This window comes from Lotus japonicus, chromosome 1 (genome assembly GCF_012489685.1).
Source record: "Lotus japonicus ecotype B-129 chromosome 1, LjGifu_v1.2".
Classification (NCBI taxonomy): Eukaryota; Viridiplantae; Streptophyta; class Magnoliopsida; order Fabales; family Fabaceae; genus Lotus; species Lotus japonicus.
This window is the reverse complement of record NC_080041.1, coordinates 53,278,366-53,297,579: the sequence shown is the minus strand read 5'-3', so window position 1 is coordinate 53,297,579 and position 19,214 is coordinate 53,278,366. Positions and strand designations below refer to the sequence as shown.

The 19,214-nt window shown below is 39.0% G+C and overlaps 1 protein-coding gene across 1 annotated transcript; it reads right to left on the bottom strand.

The window, feature by feature from the left end:
• Positions 1-14,040: 14,040 nt before the first annotated feature.
• On the bottom strand, positions 14,041-18,966 carry LOC130727257 (protein SIEVE ELEMENT OCCLUSION B-like). The gene is made up of 7 exons (XM_057578395.1): positions 18,696-18,966; positions 18,452-18,550; positions 16,976-17,424; positions 16,590-16,699; positions 16,015-16,157; positions 15,453-15,932; positions 14,041-14,965 (listed from the first exon to the last, which is right to left on the bottom strand). The coding sequence occupies exons 1-7, from the start codon at positions 18,903-18,905 to the stop codon at positions 14,348-14,350; spliced, it is 2,109 nt and encodes a 702-aa protein (XP_057434378.1). The 5' UTR covers positions 18,906-18,966; the 3' UTR covers positions 14,041-14,347.
• Between the last annotated feature and the right edge of the window lie 248 nt (positions 18,967-19,214).

Genomic DNA, 19,214 nt, shown 5'->3' with positions numbered 1-19,214 from the left:
TGCTGAGTAATAGGAAGTAAAGCACACGAGTATTTTATCCTGGTTCACTTGAGATAAAAGCTCAAGCTAATCCAGTCCACCTGTGAGGGTGATTTCTTCCTTCTTCTCATGAAGGCAATCCACTAAAATCAATGAGTGTTACAACTGCACTTTGCAACCTGCTAAGTGACTAACAGTACACTGATATACTCACTAGTATCCTCTTAAGAAGCTGATCTACCGATCCTCTTAAGACTAGCTAAATACTGAATCAGCCTTGATTCAGTCCTCTCAAGATCCGACCAACCTTGGTCTCTTGATGAACTTTACAATATGATGTAAAAGGTTTCGGGTTTACAAGAGTGCTTCTAACAAGCGAATAGTAAACTCAGATGTTTAAGAACAGTGAAGAAATGATGCTAAGAGAATGGTTCGTTTTTGTTGAATATTTTCAGCAAAGTTTCTTAGCCTCTTTCTTCTTTCTTCAGCCTTTATATACTCCAAGACTTGTGATGTAGCCGTTGCTAGGGTTTTATCCATTGGAGTGGCAATTCTGTAATATCAGACTGCTAGGCTGTACAAGGTAGGTGGCGGACAGACTGAGACTTGTACGACGTTGTACTGTGATAGCGACATGTCCTTTCACCAGTTGACTTGTGATGAGGGAGCTTCAGATGAACGTTGATGAAGCTTCTGATCATCGTCAGATTGAAGCTTGGATTCTTCTGACCATGCAACTTCTGCTACTGAACGAGTTCCTCACAACTTCTGATCGTCAGAGCTAGAATAGCTTGGGTCTTCAGAACCAACTTCTTGTAAGTCCTCAGAACTTGAGTCTTCTGCTTCTGGACCGTTCCACTGGAACATCTGGTCTTCAGAACTTCTGACTTGAATTCTTCAGAACTTCTTGAGAGCTTCCATCTTCAGAGCTTCTGAAGTATTTGCCACTGTTCAGAACGAACATGATAGATTAAATAGCTCTCTTTTTAGTAACCCTTGGTTCTTCTTCTTCTGAACGAATAGGCTTGGGTCAGATTCAGAACCTGTTTGTCACAACTCAAAAAGACAAACGTTAGGGTACCACAATTGTTCATCATCACAAACCTTAATTGTAATCATCAAAACATAGAGATGCAACCACTGATCAAACCTTGATCTTACAGGAACTACACCATATCTCAATGTTCATGGCAAGAATACAACCCAACTAATTGAGAAATGTTATTTACATTCAGCCCAAACACTTTAGCCCATTACATTGCCTATTTATATTTGTATTGGAGATGTTGGTTTTATTTGGATTATATGGATTATGTCATCATCAAATGTTTTGTTCTTTGAAAATGTTGGATTTTTCTATATTTTTATAATTTTTCAAATTTTTAGAATAATTTACGTGCAAATTTCTAAATAATATTTTTTTATTCCAAATCCGGTCATCCGATCCGAACCAATCCAATTGATATCGAGTTTGTTTGGTTCGGGTTTAGGAGCAAAAATCCGAACCAACCCGAACGAAACATGTTTGATAAGTTCGGACATTTAAACACCCTAAATCCGAACCAATCTGGTCCGACTACACCCCTAGTAATGGTTGTAATCTATATATCATTCTTGTTAATGAAAGTGATACAGTTTTTTCCTCCCTATTTTCACTTTGGTTTTGGTATTGAATGAGAGAGAAAAATTATTATTTTATTTAAGATCTCAGTTTTGAGTGTCCTTGAGCTAAGGCACGGATCTTAGCAAAAGCTAAGATCTCATGCAATGTAGGATAGCTCCAATTGTGGGATCTAACAAGATCCAGATTTTATTTTAAGATCTCAACTTAAGGACGTCATTGGAGATGCTCTTAGAACCCTCCACATCTATTCCTAATTTCCTATATTCTTGACACTACGAAAAGTCTAAAATACCTTTTTTCAAGCAACATCCCAAAATTCCCCACAACCCCACTTCTTCCATTTCAAAATTTCCCAAAACAACCGAAACCCATACCCCATTTTCATTTACAACAAATTTTTTCAACCGATTTTCATCTTCCTCCCCATTTCACCATTATCTTCCTCTCTATTCTCTGACTGAGATACCGACACCGCCAGCATCTTCTCCGTCGCCCGCTGCCGCCGCCATCGCCAGTTCTTCGTCGCGTGCCACCACTGTAGCCGCACCCAACCACCGCCTTCTTCTTCCAATCGCGATCTGGTTAGTTATCGACCCGACCCACCTATTCTGCATCGAATCACACTTTTAAAGTGCGATAAAGTGTGATTCCTACGCACTTTTAAAGTATGATTCGGATGCAGTTTGCAAGTGTGATAGGAACGCACTTTAAACCTGCGTTTAGTATCAGTACTTCAGTGATTTGCAATTCCCATTTTGTTTTTTTGTCTTAGGTAAATCATTGCGTGTGAGTGGCACTTCAAAACTATGTGTTCATCGCACTTTGAAACTGCGAGCGAAATATCGACAGGGGTGTTTTTGGGTTTCCTGATTTTCCAACGGTACGAATAGATGTGGGGGGTCTGAATAATAATTCATAAATACATTTTCTTTAATTCCAAACACAACAAACACAAATTAACACACTTACATTGAGTTTTCAAAGCATAAGAGGAAGACTATTTGGTTTCTCTTGTGTGTTCAATTATAAGGTTTCCTTTCTCTAGGGTTCGGCATAGGATTTTCTTAAGCGGGTTGTTTTTCTCAACTCATCAGCTTGGTGCATGGATTGTGAAAGTAATGAGCTTACTTGGTTATATTGACGAGAGACTTGATGTGAGTTCTGTAATGAATTCTTGGATATATTGAAAACTCTCATTGCACTTTGGAGACTCAATGTACCTTCTAGCGGTTTGAAAGTTATCCAGTATAAATGACAATGTGATATTTTTAATCCTTATTATCTCTTTTTTTTTTGGTCAAATCCTTATTATCTCTTTAATTTCATTTTTGCATTGAAAATCAATTTGGGTAGTTTGCTAAATTAGGGTTTTTGTTAGATTGCATTTTTTCATTCAAGGTTTATATGTTATGAATTGATTTCATTGTTTCTGTAATAATCATGGTTTGATTACTTGTTAATTATGTTTATGCTGTCATTGATTTTGATTTTTGTTAAATTTATGGTTCGACTGGTAACAAATTATCAATTTACAGTAACAAATTACCCGGAAAGGGTAGCAAATTAACAAAAGTTCCTGAAATTTTTTCAATACAAAATTCACCCCTCTTAGGCATTCATTCTAAGGGTTTAAAAGTAGACAATATACTTTATATTTATTTTCGTAATCCTCTTCTCACTGTATTCTTGATTTCTCAATTCTATCTTTCTATGTTTTTTTTTTCTTTCTATATTGTCTGCTCTTTTCTTAATTTTTGTACGTAATAAAATGCAAAGTGGACTGGACGAGCCCTTAAAACATAGGACCTGCCACAGATATTGAGACAAGGCAGAAGAACATCAATGTCTCGCTTAGGCGGGCTCGGTGGGAAGGACAAGGTCGCCTTCATAGGAAGGTCCTATCTCTGTGGGCAAGGTCGCCCAAGCTAATGGTGGGCTCATGATTGTGTATTAGTATCAAGAGTTGGCCTTAAATACAAGGCTCAATTCCCCAATTAGTTTAGGGTTTTAGGCCTCCCCACTATAAAATGGGGTCATTCATTGTACTCAACAAATTTTACTCATTTATGACATAGTACTTTTATTCTTACATCATTTTTGTCATATTTATGCTCTGCTAGGGTTTCCAAATCGTTCTATGGTCTTCGTCAGTTCTAGGTCAAAAACAAAGGGTAGCTTTAGTGTAACACCCCGATTTCGGTGGCGTCACTTTAGTAACCAAAAGTAAACTTAATGCGGAAAAAACGTGAAATATTTTTTTCGATAATAACTAAGACAAGACTGAATTAAATAAAACCCAAAAGCGAAAAGCAATAGAACTAATATACAATATATAAACAGCCCCCGCTGTAAGTAACAACCTCGTCACGAGTAACCTCCAGTGACGGAAAGAAAAGTGCAACGCCCGTAGGCAAAAGTACAAACCAAAGGAAAAGGTTAAGTGTCCGCAACACTATCCCTCAAAATGAGAATAAGCTGGCTCATCGGCCTGAAACAAGACTTCCTAAGTCCAACCAACTCTCTGTGATTCCCGTAACGAAACCACACAAAAAGCTATAGGTGGGAAACTACCCTGTCCCGAATGAAACAAATGATGTTCAGAGCTAAGACTCTACTCCTACACTAATCCCATCTCGAGGAGCTCACACTAACACTCAATCCTACATGCTAGCGTGATCGTCGTCCGAATCTGAATCCAGAACGACTAAGTCTAGGTACATCCTCCGTCCTCCGCTCGCTATCGCGATGCGCTCCTGTTCCAGCATCCCAACTCTAGTTTCCCCCGAAGGGTGAACCGTCGTGAACTAGTCCGCCTAAGACATCTGACAAAGGGCGTTTGTTCGCCAAAGCACACACAGAAGACGCGAGGGTCAACTCCAAAGAATTATGTAAATAATAGCAAGGATAGATACAGATAATAGGATAGCCACTTAGGCTTTTAGCTAGGGATAACATCCTAGGGTTGCATATCTCATGATGAATATAAACGACGATAAATCACAGTTAACATGCCTCAAATAGAATTAACAAGTATCAAACACACTCATCACTAAGTCAGTATGCATGTTGCATGAAATGATATGCAGGTTAACCCAGTTAACCACATGCATTCCGGAAAGGGATGGACATCAAACGGATCAGCCCTAACACCAGCCACGGTGGAACCATTTCGGCCCGCGTGCCTCTTACACCACACAAAGGTAGCCAGATCAGCAGTAAACCCGTAGGTCTGCCATTTCGGTCTGCTACAAGAGACGTCTACAAACGCTCTTCCACGGCATTCTGGGTCTTATGACCATTTTGGAAACCGACGAGGTCCAGAGTACGTCCTGTGTTAATACCTCATTAATGTTGCATGAATGCAAGATGATTAGTCAATCAACGTCTCCGATCTCACTCGACACGTCGCCACGTGTTCTAGCTAAATTAATGTCTCTAAAAGCTTACCCTAAGGTAAAGTCGATTCTGCGACAAAAGACACACTTCACAACAACACATAGCTGCTCCAACAGCACAACAACAAACGCTGCTCCAACAGCACAACAACAAACGCTGCTCCAACAGCACAACAAACAAACGCTGCTCCAACAGCACAACAACAAACACTGCTCCAACAGCATGACAACAAACGCTGCTCCAACAGCACAACCACGACAAACTCAACACTTGGATCCGACGACACTCCTCGTTTTTCCAAAACTATGATTTGCATCGAAAGCCTCCTTTCGAGATTTATACCATTACTTAAAGATTTAGAGGTTATTTAAGGTCTTATGAGTTTTCTTTATAAAATAGATTCCATTTTGTCTTATCGCAAGTCTTATACATTTTCAGGATCTCCCAATCCCAAGTCGCTTCCAGAGGATGTCTCGATCCACTAAACAAAATTAAGGCCCGAACCTCGTTCGTCCTATCAAACTTTCTCAAAACTCTCAAAATAAAATCGGCATGACCTGCCCGCTATTCTCACCATTCAGAATCTCAGATTCCAGTACAGAGCACATCTAAATCATCACAATCAACAACATGTCATATATCAATAAATCGCATCATAAACACTTAGCACTTAGCATATAAAGCATGCACCACACATCCTAGATTACCCACATAGCACATAGCATGTAAGACAATCTCAAAAACATTCAGTAGATGAATCATCTACATTGTCAGCCGAAGCCTCAGAAAACATTTTCCAATCACACACAATTCCAGTGCATAAACAGTAAACAATGTCGAAACATCGACCCTAAGCATTAACTAGAGATTCAGTGAGTAGCCCTCACCTGTAGATTCTCCAGGACGATCTCCTAACACTTGTTCACAATCAAAGGCTTGCTCCTCTGGGAATTCCTCAAAATCACCTTTAGAGCAAAACCACAGAAATACTATCAGAATCTATCGAAAACTAAGCTATCGATACTTACTAAGGTTACTCGAAGTAATCTATACTCTACGGTACGATAATCTAGCGCGAAAAGACAAGTTTTCGGAAAAGGAAATTTCCTCATCCCCCTTTAATAGGTTCGGCCACTTTAGGTAATTAGGAGACTCGATTTTTCTTCGATCAAACTTGGTTCCTATGCTTTCATAAGCCGTAACTAAGGGTATTCTGAACTCGGAAAAATTATCGGATCAAAAACTGTCGCAGGGGTATTTTGGTCATGATTTTTAACTTGGGATTTTTCAAAACTGAAATCCCAAAAATAAAATTTTGCAGGGACGTAACCAACGACGTTTATGACAACTAATCTTACTAGCACTAAGCTAAGGCGATAGTTTTCAGCCTAAAGGTTGAAGCTTTACTCCAAAAACTCCAAAAATGGGTATTTTAGGCTCAAATTGATTCCGGCGGAATTCCGGCGACATAACGGAAAATCTAACCCGGCAGAAGTGATCTTGGGCGCATAAGGAAGAGGTTTAGAATCAGAAATGAAAGATTCAGGATAGTTTTGCAAAAACCCATAAACTATCCGCTCAGAAAACTCTACAGAAAAGCTATAGAAAAAGCGATCAGAGGTAAGGATTAGCGACTATACCTCGAAGCCTTGAAGCAGCAACTAACGAATCAACGATCAAGCAAGTAATGAAGAAAATTCTTCTTCCTTCTTCCTTGGATGAACTCGCGGCCTTGAGGAGAGAAAATGGAGGAAAATTTGAGTTTTTCTTCCTTTCTTTGCTATATATAAAGGTTGGAAAAAGTTTCGCGAATCTGATTTTTCCGGCGTCATTCTCCGTGAATTAATAGATATGTTTTGGCGAAAGAATTCCAAAACTAAAATGAGGTCTCTTTGTATTTTTGGCAACTAAAGCATAGTCGGTATAAAACTATTTTACCCGATAAGTTGCTTTTTGCATCGGATGTCGGAATGGAAAACTTCCTTCTGAAGAAAGATTGAAATCATCAAGAGAAATGGGTGTACGCGTGTAGAATATTCATTTGAAGCTCTGAATAGATAAAGTCTTCATTGTCGAGAAATTCTAGGGTTTTGAAATACCAGGGATTCGGTTTCGGCAAACTTCCGATGATTGGAATCGGACGTTCGTAGATCCTAGAGTTTCACCTCGAAACGATTGTGATATATGGAAAAAGAGAAGTTCTAACATTTCTCTGAAGATTTTTGGGATTAACTTCCATCGTGCCTAAATGTGAAAACTAGCTATATACTAGGGTTTTCTGACCTAGGTTTAAGCGTGTAACGATCGTGCTATAACTTTTATCGACTTTGGTACAATCCTTAGACTTTTCCTGAACTTTCTCCTTCATAAATTTATTTCATTTAATAAACTCTTGTTCAGGTTTCCCTTCACAATACATCAACCCTAATCGTGAATAAGATTTTATTCACTTAGCATAAGCTTAAAAACTTGGGTCTTACATGACTACCCTCCAAAAAGAAAGTTTCGACCTCGAAACTTAAGGGTCAGTAAAAAGTTTCTGGATATTGTTCCTTGATCTTTTCCTCTAACTCCCATATGGCACCGTCTGTGTCTTTGTTCCAATAACTTTCACTAAAGCACTTTGCTTTCCTCTCAATTGTTTCACTCCTCTAGTCCCAATGTTGATTAGAAACTCGGTACATCTCTATGCTCCGGAGTGAATGCTCAACTTGAGTCTTAATACCTTGTGTATCACAAGACTCATTCCCTTTAACAGTAACTTATCAACAACTTATAAGCTAACCTTCATCTTAATATCTAACAATTCATTATTGTCGTCTTCGTCCTCAAAACCTTCCTCACTCAAACCAACTCAGACTTACTGAAATCCCTAACACTTCGCATAAATCGAGATTTATCCTCTAGAAGATCAAATCATAACTATACCTCAAGGGACTTAACTAGTCATTTCGTCATCCGATCCTCCAACCTTCTGAGGTTTAACTACTATCGTAACTGCTATCACCACTACATCCCTTACTCATACATGATTTTCAACTCCCCAAGTCAATCTTAATCATAGGATTCTTATTCAACTGAGCAAAATTCACTTGCTAACTCTATCATGCATCACCGAAATCCATAACAAAGTTCCATTCACTATTAGACTCTGAGTAGCTTGTCCAAATATGATAACTTCAAGTATTCATCTTAATACTAACACTTTCCTTCTTGCAACTTGATTACCATCTCGTCGATAAACTTCTTAGTCTCCCAATCAAATTATGACAAACTTCAAGTCCTACACACTTATGACAAGAATTAATAGACTTAAAACCTAAACCTTTCCAAGTTTGGATCTCTGATGCTCTGTAACTCTTCAACATTTCCTAAAAGAATATTCATCTCCTAAAACTACAACTCCTTCGCAAGGAAAACAATTACTTAATGAGAACTTTCTCCTCCCAAACTCAACTAAACTTCGATCAAATCAAGTTAATCTTACCAATCCTTCTATCAAAGTCCATAGCCAGTAGTGATTCCGAATATCACCCCCTCAATATTAAGTTGATCAGGCCTAATACATCGAAGGTGGAAATCTAGAAAAACCTACTGGAACAGTCAATGAGTTCCTATCATCCAATAGTCACAAATATCTTGATATTAAATCCTCAATGATGTCGCTACGGAACTACACACTCTCGACATCATACGTATACTATCCATACGAAATCTCTCTAAGATTCATTCTCTAGCTTCTAGCTTCTGGTTAAACGCATCAGTACAAGACTACTTTCTAGGCTTAACGTGTTATCTTAAACCTCGTGTACTTCTATAGCTAAAATACGAGCTACGGTCAAATAAGGTATTAATAGGCGTAATAACTATAAGGTCAAAGCTCAAACAGTATAAGTAAGATAGGTGTGCTTGCACACGCTACGCAAGTAATGGAACATATTATACTGAAATGAGAAGAAATGGTTAGAAGGTTACCATCGTTCTTGCGCACTCCTGTGACAAACCCCTCAGCTCTCTCACCGTCCATGGTGTAAACTCTTGCTGTAGCCGCAGAACGCTTTCCACGAGTAGTGTTCACGGTTGGCTCCGTCTTGGGTGCTCTGCACTGACCGGCATCATGCCCCATTTTGTTACAATTGTAGCATTTGGGCCTCGTGTCAGGACAAGCATTAGCATAGTGCCCTGGCTTCCCACATCTGAAACAGGTCATCTCCCTGTTCAAAGTCCGATCTCCAGAACCACCAGCAGTACCCGTCATGGGTCCGTAAGGTCCTGAAGTAAACCCTTTTTCAGCAGGACGCTGATATGGCCTCCCGCTCTGAAATTTCCCTTTGTCCTGAAAATTTTGAGAACCTGATCTCATCGGCCCTCCAGTTCCAGCCCGGTTCAGCCTCCGGTTCTTCATCAGTTCCACCTCCGTGGCTTTCTCAACCAAAGATTGGAATCGCATGATTCCCAGTGGCCTCACTGAGTCCTCAATATCAGGCCTCAGTCCATTAACAAAGCGCTTGCACATGTAGCGCTCGTTCACGTGATCATGAAAGAATTGAAAATGCTTCGCCAAAGATTCCAGCTTCGAAGCAAATTCCGGTACTGACATACCTCCCTGACGGAGTGTCAGAAATTGTGACTCCCGCTCATCCCGAGCACTTGTTGGAAAGTACTTTTCCAAGAATGCGGTCCGGAAAGAGTTCCAGTTGATCTCTTCATGGTTAGCTTCCATAATTCCCCTGGTGCCCTTCCACCAGTACTCAGCGTCACCGAGCAGTAAATAAGTTGCCATACCCAACTTGGCAATCTCAGCAGTTTGCAGTACGCCAAATATCTTCTCTATCTCCTGAATCCAGAGGTCCGCTTTGTCTGGATCAGTACCACCAGAGAACTTGGGTGGGTTTTGCCTCCTGAAGTCATTCAGGCCTTTGTTCTGGTCCAGAGTTACTTCCCTCTGGCGCTGATGCTGATCACGTGCCTCCTCAGCAGCACGCCTCATCGCATTGTCATTCGCCTGCGCTGTCACAGCTTGGGCCATAGTGGCCATCATCTCAGCTAGCTGATTAGTATTCACCATGTTCTGTTAAGTTAAACAAACAGTTAGTACTCATCATAAGATAGCATCTAGTATAACTATACAATATGATTAAGCAATAACTTCAATCAATTTTTAAGCGAAAAATCGCTTGCAGACAATCAATTTTCACTCTTGGCAGAGTCACACAACCTAGCACAGAAGACCTATTTCCCAAAGACTCCCGAAAGACTCGACAAGCTCTGATACCACAATGTAACACCCCGATTTCGGTGGCGTCACTTTAGTAACCAAAAGTAAACTTAATGCGGAAAAAACGTGAAATATTTTTTTCGATAATAACTAAGACAAGACTGAATTAAATAAAACCCAAAAGCGAAAAGCAATAGAACTAATATACAATATATAAACAGCCCCCGCTGTAAGTAACAACCTCGTCACGAGTAACCTCCAGTGACGGAAAGAAAAGTGCAACGCCCGTAGGAAAAAGTACAAACCAAAGGAAAAGGTTAAGTGTCCGCAACACTATCCCTCAAAATGAGAATAAGCTGGCCCATCGGCCTGAAACAAGACTTCCTAAGTCCAACCAACTCTCTGTGATTCCCGTAACGAAACCACACAAAAAGCTATAGGTGGGAAACTACCCTGTCCCGAATGAAACAAATGATGTTCAGAGCTAAGACTCTACTCCTACACTAATCCCATCTCGAGGAGCTCACACTAACACTCAATCCTACATGCTAGCGTGATCGTCGTCCGAATCTGAATCCAGAACGACTAAGTCTAGGTACATCCTCCGTCCTCCGCTCGCTATCGCGATGCGCTCCTGTTCCAGCATCCCAACTCTAGTTTCCCCCGAAGGGTGAACCGTCGTGAACTAGTCCGCCAAAGACATCTGACAAAGGGCGTTTGTTCGCCAAAGCACACACAGAAGACGCGAGGGTCAACTCCAAAGAATTATGTAAATAATAGCAAGGATAGATACAGATAATAGGATAGCCACTTAGGCTTTTAGCTAGGGATAACATCCTAGGGTTGCATATCTCATGATGAATATAAACGACGATAAATCACAGTTAACATGTCTCAAATAGAATTAACAAGTATCAAACACACTCATCACTAAGTCAGTATGCATGTTGCATTAAATGATATGCAGGTTAACCCAGTTAACCACATGCATTCCGGAAAGGGATGGACATCAAACGGATCAGCCCTAACACCAGCCACGGTGGAACCATTTCGGCCCGCGTGCTTCTTACACCACACAAAGGTAGCCAGATCAGCAGTAAACCCGTAGGTCTGCCATTTCGGTCTGCTACAAGAGACGTCTACAAACGCTCTTCCACGGCATTCCGGGTCTTATGACCATTTTGGAAACCGACGAGGTCCAGAGTACGTCCTGTGTTAATACCTCATTAATGTTGCATGAATGCAAGATGATTAGTCAATCAACGTCTCCGATCTCACTCGACACGTCGCCACGTGTTCTAGCTAAATTAATGTCTCTAAAAGCTTACCCTAAGGTAAAGTCGATTCTGCGACAAAAGACACACTTCACAACAACACATAGCTGCTCCAACAGCACAACAAACAAACGCTGCTCCAACAGCACAACAACAAACGCTGCTCCAACAGCACAACAACAAACGCTGCTCCAACAGCACGACAACAAACGCTGCTCCAACAGCACAACCACGACAAACTCAACACTTGGATCCGACGACACTCCTCGTTTTTCCAAAACTATGATTTGCATCGAAAGCCTCCTTTCGAGATTTATACCATTACTTAAAGATTTAGAGGTTATTTAAGGTCTTATGAGTTTTCTTTATAAAATAGATTCCATTTTGTCTTATCACAAGTCTTATACATTTTCAGGATCTCCCAATCCCAAGTCGCTTCCAGAGGATGTCTCGATCCACTAAACAAAATTAAGGCCCGAACCTCGTTCGTCCTATCAAACTTTCTCAAAACTCTCAAAATAAAATCGGCATGACCTGCCCGCTATTCTCACCATTCAGAATCTCAGATTCCAGTACAGAGCACATCTAAATCATCACAATCAACAACATGTCATATATCAATAAATCGCATCATAAACACTTAGCACTTAGCATATAAAGCATGCACCACACATCCTAGATTACCCACATAGCACATAGCATGTAAGACAATCTCAAAAACATTCAGTAGATGAATCATCTACATTGTCAGCCGAAGCCTCAGAAAACATTTTCCAATCACACACAATTCCAGTGCATAAACAGCAAACAATGTCGAAACATCGACCCTAAGAATTAACTAGAGATTCAGTGAGTAGCCCTCACCTGTAGATTCTCCAGGACGATCTCCTAACACTTGTTCACAATCAAAGGCTTGCTCCTCTAGGAATTCCTCAAAATCACCTTTAGAGCAAAACCACAGAAATACTATCAGAATCTATCGAAAACTAAGCTATCGATACTTACTAAGGTTACTCGAAGTAATCTATACTCTACGGTACGATAATCTAGCGCGAAAAGACAAGTTTTCGGAAAAGGAAATTTCCTCCTCCCCCTTTAATAGGTTCGGCCACTTTAGGTAATTAGGAGACTCGATTTTTCTTCGATCAAACTTGGTTCCTATGCTTTCATAAGCCGTAACTAAGGGTATTCTGAACTCGGAAAAATTATCGGATCAAAAACTGTCGCAGGGGTATTTTGGTCATGATTTTTAACTTAGGATTTTTCAAAACTGAAATCCCAAAAATAAAATTTTGCAGGGACGTCACCAACGACGTTTATGACAACTAATCCTACTAACACTAAGCTAAGGCGATAGTTTTCAGCCTAAAGGTTGAAGCTTTACTCCAAAAACTCCAAAAATGGGTATTTTAGGCTCAAATTGATTCCGGCGGAATTCCGGCGACATAACGGAAAATCTAACCCGGCAGAAGTGATCTTGGGCGCATAAGGAAGAGGTTTAGAATCAGAAATGAAAGATTCAGGATAGTTTTGCAAAAACCCATAAACTATCCGCTCATAAAACTCTACAGAAAAGCTATGGAAAAAGCGATCAGAGGTAAGGATTAGTGACTATACCTCGAAGCCTTGAAGCAGCAACTAACGGATCAACGATCAAGCAAGTAATGAAGAAAATTCTTCTTCCTTCTTCCTTGGATGAACTCGCGGCCTTGAGGAGAGAAAATGGAGGAAAATTTGAGTTTTTCTTCCTTTCTTTGCTATATATAAAGGTTGGAAATTCGCGGGAAAATGAAAGTTTCGCGAATCTGATTTTTCCGGCGTCATTCTCCGTGAATTAATAGATATGTTTTGGCGAAAGAATTCCAAAACTAAAATGAGGTCTCTTTGTATTTTTGGTAACTAAAGCATAGTCGGTATAAAACTATTTTACCCGATAAGTTGCTTTTTGCATCGGATGTCGGAATGGAAAACTTCCTTCTGAAGAAAGATTGAAATCATCAAGAGAAATGGGTGTACGCGTGTAGAATATTCATTTGAAGCTCTGAATAGATAAAGTCTTCATTGTCGAGAAATTCTAGGGTTTTGAAATACCAGGGATTCGGTTTCGGCAAACTTCCGATGATTGGAATCGGACGTTCGTAGATCCTAGAGTTTCGCCTCGAAACGATTGTGATATATGGAAAAAGAGAAGTTCTAACATTTCTCTGAAGATTTTTGGGATTAACTTCCTTCGTGCCTAAAAGTGAAAACTAGCTATATACTAGGGTTTTCTGACCTAGGTTTAAGCGTGTAACGATCGTGCTATAACTTTTATCGACTTTGGTACAATCCTTAGACTTTTCCTGAACTTTCTCCTTCATAAATTTATTTCATTTAATAAACTCTTGTTCAGGTTTCCCTTCACAATACATCAACCCTAATCGTGAATAAGATTTTATTTACTTAGCATAAGCTTAAAAACTTGGGTCTTACATTTAGTTAAAGAAAAATGAAGTTAATGGAATTGTTTACATCACATGTCACGACAACATTATTGTAATACTAATAAGTAATAACAATGGTCTACAACACACTTTATTAGCAAGTGACTCAGTTGCCCAAACAAATGGAGCAACTGAGATCTGATATACTACTAGCAACTAGACAAAGATTACCCTCATATAATTAAATGTCACTATGCATCTCACAAAGATGGAACTTATGATGCTACAAAACATAAATAACTGACTCAAACCAATATCATACACAAATATAAATGAAGCAATGATAATGGAAGATTGGATATTGTGAAACATGACACTTCCAGGGTTTTAAATTGCAGTCCGCAACGCGAACTTAAAATCCTGCACAGTTCTTTCACTCCACACAGCAGCGGTACATGAAGTACTTCTCCATTTGACGACCACACTCAGCACAAACTACCTTTTCTGGTATCCCCCCAGTGCTCCCAGGAAGAATGAGACGATTGCAATGATCTGGTGTATGAATTTGGTGCAGATAATCATTCAGTGCAGGCACCAAACCATCTTGCTCAATCTTATGCTTCCACTTATCAAAATCTCTCAAACTTGTTAGAGCAGTGTCACCTTTAGCTCTAGCCATTTCAGATGCCCCTCTACAGAAAATCGCCCACCCTCGGTCGCTTCCATCGAAGCTAAGCACGGTCATGACCTCGCTCATGATTGGATCATTCTCAACTGTGCTTCCATGCTGCAACTTGGAATACAACATGCTCTCCAACCTTGCCCAGAAGAACCAAATGGATGTGACATTAGGCCAAAAGTAACTGAACTTTCTGTTGGCAAAGGTGCTGATCATTCTCTGCATCCTTTCTTTAGCATTGCTTTTTCCAACATAAACCATCTCCAGATCGAATTTGCCAGCTCTTGCAACATTCATTGCAGTGGCTGTGAATGTTTCAATCCACTCAAGATCTTCACCTCCATATAGGCACACAATTTTTTCTTCTGCCATCTGCAACAAAGGCAAAATTAACATTAATTATAGTGTCAATACATAACAGAATTTGGATATAAGAGAAACTATATGTTTACTGAGATCAGTTGATATATCTGATTTGTAATTAGGATATTATATATTCAGCGAAGGTTTTTCCATTCACAGGTCTCAAACCTGAGACCTTGTTTAAGGAGAATCAAACATGTACCACTTGAAGCAACCAAACCTTATATGAAATTTGGAATATAGGTAAACCTGGTGTTATAAAGCTCTCGCTATGCACGAAGTTCACTGAGGGCCAAATACATTTTGTGGATCCAATGTAAGAAACCTTACATTGCATTTTGCACTAGGCTGATTTCACAGTTCGAGCCTATGACCGCAAAGTCACAAGGCAACAACCTTAACCTTATGTTTGCGCCGAGGCTCGCACTCTATTAGATTAGATATAGGTGATTCTTATATATAAATTTAATTGTAGAATTGAAGTTAATATTGTTACCCATTCCAAAACCATAGGATCAATGCCATCAACAAGTAGCTCAAGGCTCCAAATCTCTTGCTTCCACAAGGATTCTTCTTTCTCACGTGTAAATGGGAAGGCCAAATTGCCCCAGATCCATATCATGTGGAGAGCATTTGGGGAGGATAATCTGCCTTGTGGATCAAGGGCCACCACAATAGCTCTCTTTGTGAAATTCCACACTTCTTTGTTGTACCTTATCACTGATGGTTCGATGATGAAAGGATCACGAACACTGTGCCAGGCCATCAGTGACTGCAAATACTCAAATTTCTGCTTGTTAACATCATTCCAGGTTGCTTTGTCCACAACTGGGATCCACACCATCTCGTAGTGCATCTCACCCCTCGATCGCGCATCTTTGTACAAATTGTCAAGTACCATGATCTCTTCTTGTGCAAGATCAAGATCTGATATCAGCAGCAACACATGCTTCCTCCTTAGTACCTCAAGACTAACCTGCTTGTCAATAAGTCAATGTTACAAAATATATTTTCAAAGGATTAATTACATGTTAATAGAATTGAATACAATTACAGACCTTTGATTTTGTAGTTCCATCTATAAGTGGAGGAATATCATCCTTTGGATATATCAGTGCTCTGAGGATTTTCATGTTGTCTACATGGCTTGTCTCGAAAAGGCGAATCAGATTATGAAAGGCCTCTACATGCCTCTTGTCATCTGCATGGGTAAGGATGCAAGTGTCAAATTTTGCTGCTTTATATATAAAATTTTATCCTTGTCTTTAGAAACCCTCAACAGAGACAAAATCCATAAATAAGTTCCGCTACAAGGTTTGAATTTCTCATTAAGCATAAAATGCTGCAAGCAGAATCTTGAGCTCAGGTAACATATATCCAAATTTATGTTTGGAAACCCTCCTAGACATGATTCTGCAGCCAAAATCAATTTTTTGGAGAAGCTACTGCCTATTGTGAGTAGCTTTTGAGTGCAAAAATTGATTCCGATTGAAAATAAATTAATCCGAACATGCTACAAGTAAGTTTTGGTACAACGTTTTGATTTCATACTAAGTCCAGAATCTTGAATGAATTCGTTAACATATATCCAAATTAATTAAGTTTCTAATTATATTTTCAATGACGTGCTCACCTATATATTGGTAGCAAAGTTCCAATTGATTCTTGAGGTGCTCATGTATACTTGTGACTTTGTGAGCCAGACTAGACAATTCCCATGCCTCTGTGGCTGACGAAATGGCCCTGCAATAGTTAAAACAAGGGTCACTATTATTTAAAAATATATATATATATATATATATATATATATATATATATATATATATATATATATTAATAGCAAGTTATTAATAGCATGTTTGTATCAGCCTATTTTCCGCATAATCAATTCTGACATCAAGAAGCCACTCGCGAAGCTTATTCCCATAATTGACTTTGGCTTTAGAATCAATCGTAGAATGATTTGCAAACATGCTCTAAGTTGGTTCAAGTGATTGATAGTGAATGAGCTATGCTTACTCATGTCTACTGCCTATGAGAAGTGCAATTTGTGAGGCACAAGCCACAATACTCCTAATGACCCAATAGGCAGCAATAGGAATATGAGCACTTGCAACAGACATAGGAGGCATGTCCTCTGAAATGTACTCAGATGGTAGCTCCTTGAACTCAATGATGCAATAGGTTACATCCAGCGCTGCCTTCACGAGCTTATTGAGCGCATCGAACTGGGGTCTCAGAGATGCAGAATTCTCTACCATGTCAGGGAGTTGCTTGAGGAGGGCCACAGACTTAGCAAGTGTATTTGCAGCACTCATATTGGCAACAAGCCAAAACTCCCCAGAGATAACAGCAAAGGCTGCTAAGGTTAACACCACTTTTGCATGCCATGCGTAGTTAGACATGTAAGTCAGCAACACCATGGTTGATGCATGTGCATCTCCACCACCAGACCATTTGCATGATAGCTGCCAATATGGTCAGGAATTTTCATTCTGTAACTCATAATCTAAACAGGATAATTTCATTGAAATGAACAGGAAATGGTTTTATTAATGGATAAAAGAAACATGAATGTTTACATATTATATTTCTAATATGTCATTGAAGTGTAACTCACCTATTTGAAATTCAATTTTTTATTAGAATAATTAAGGCAATAAAGATTGAAAATCACTTAATCATAAATGACCTTTGATACAATGTCATGAAGCAATAGTCAAGTAACTCTAACACGCCCCCTCATGCAAGAGCCCTTCGTGACTGAAGTGTAGATAAATGCAAAGGCTCGCCTACTGTGTGCTTAATTATATTCCACTTTTTAATTAGAAAGAAAGGAGAGCAAGGATCGAACTTTAGACCTCTCGGTCATAGAGACTCTAATACCATGTCAAGTAACCACTTATCCCAAAAGTTTAACTGTTGGGTAATGATCGCTTAACTGTTGGGTAATGATCGCTTTAATAGTTTTATATTATATACTAACAACAACTATTCAAAAAACTTAAGTGCATGTTTAAATACGTGTTTGAAAATCACGATGAAACCAAAATCGTTGTGGCTTGAAAAGAGTTTTCGACTTGCACTTGTTGGATGAAAGACACGTTAGTTATTTTTTATTATATTTATTTTTTTAAACCATTTTATATTATTATTATTTTATATGCAATTATTAGATGTTAGAAAAAATAGTTCAACGAATTCCAAAAGACAAAACCAAAGGCTCTAATTATAGGATTTGCTTTGCAGCATTAAAAGCAAAGGAAAAAGAAGTGTGTTTTTCATTTATAAATTAACAATGTAACTCTGCCCTTGGAATCAAAGAAAAGTATATTCAATGCAAAGTAAAACAAGGAAAAGTATCACTCTTCTACGCCTTTATCAACAGCAACGGATTTGTCAGTTAAAAGAAACGCATTTTATCCTAGACAATAGTAACAAATAGTAACATTTAACTTTCACAAAAGTTAAAAGTTTCATGCCAAACAAACCAACCTCGCAAGAAATTTTGTTTATGACAATAGCCAGAGAATCTAGCATGTCAAATTCAGCCAAAGCAGCAGAAATCTCCAATGTTTCTTGCTCTCTCTTTACCTGCAAATGGAACACAATTGTAACACTAAACATTAAAAAAGGTTCTAAATGATTTGTACACATACAACAAATCAAAGCAAAGTACGATAAAAAAAATAAAAAAAATTGAATTTTAACAAAAACATGTGACAGTGTTGTCTTTTACATCATGACCCTCAACACCGCGAGCAATGACTTGAATCAAGATTTCATCCACTATTTGAATAATGTGTTTAACATCAATTTCACGACCATCAGGGGCATGAGTTCCCTGCACTTGTTTCATCATGGCACTGTCATCAGAAGCGGAGAACATGCGTCGTTCCTTTCTCTGTTGCATCTTCCTAGGGGCATGCGAGTGAGGATTGCTAGCCATAATGTCACTTGGACCAGAACAGAACACAATGAGAAATTAGTGTACTTGGTTCAATTTTTGTTACTGGAGTAGCACTTATATAATGGGAGGTGTGGAATAAAGCCTTATTGAACAAGTACCTTGCTTGTTGGAGGGTATAAAACTAAAGCTAAAGTGATCACCCTATTTATTTAGGATAAGAATAAAACACATGGTTTAGCAATAGTGGGCCCTGCTTCCAATAAAACACGCATTTGTTAACTAGTGAATTAGAAGCAACACTTTCAAAAAAAAAAAAAAAAAAAATTAGAAGCAACACCATAGTTAATA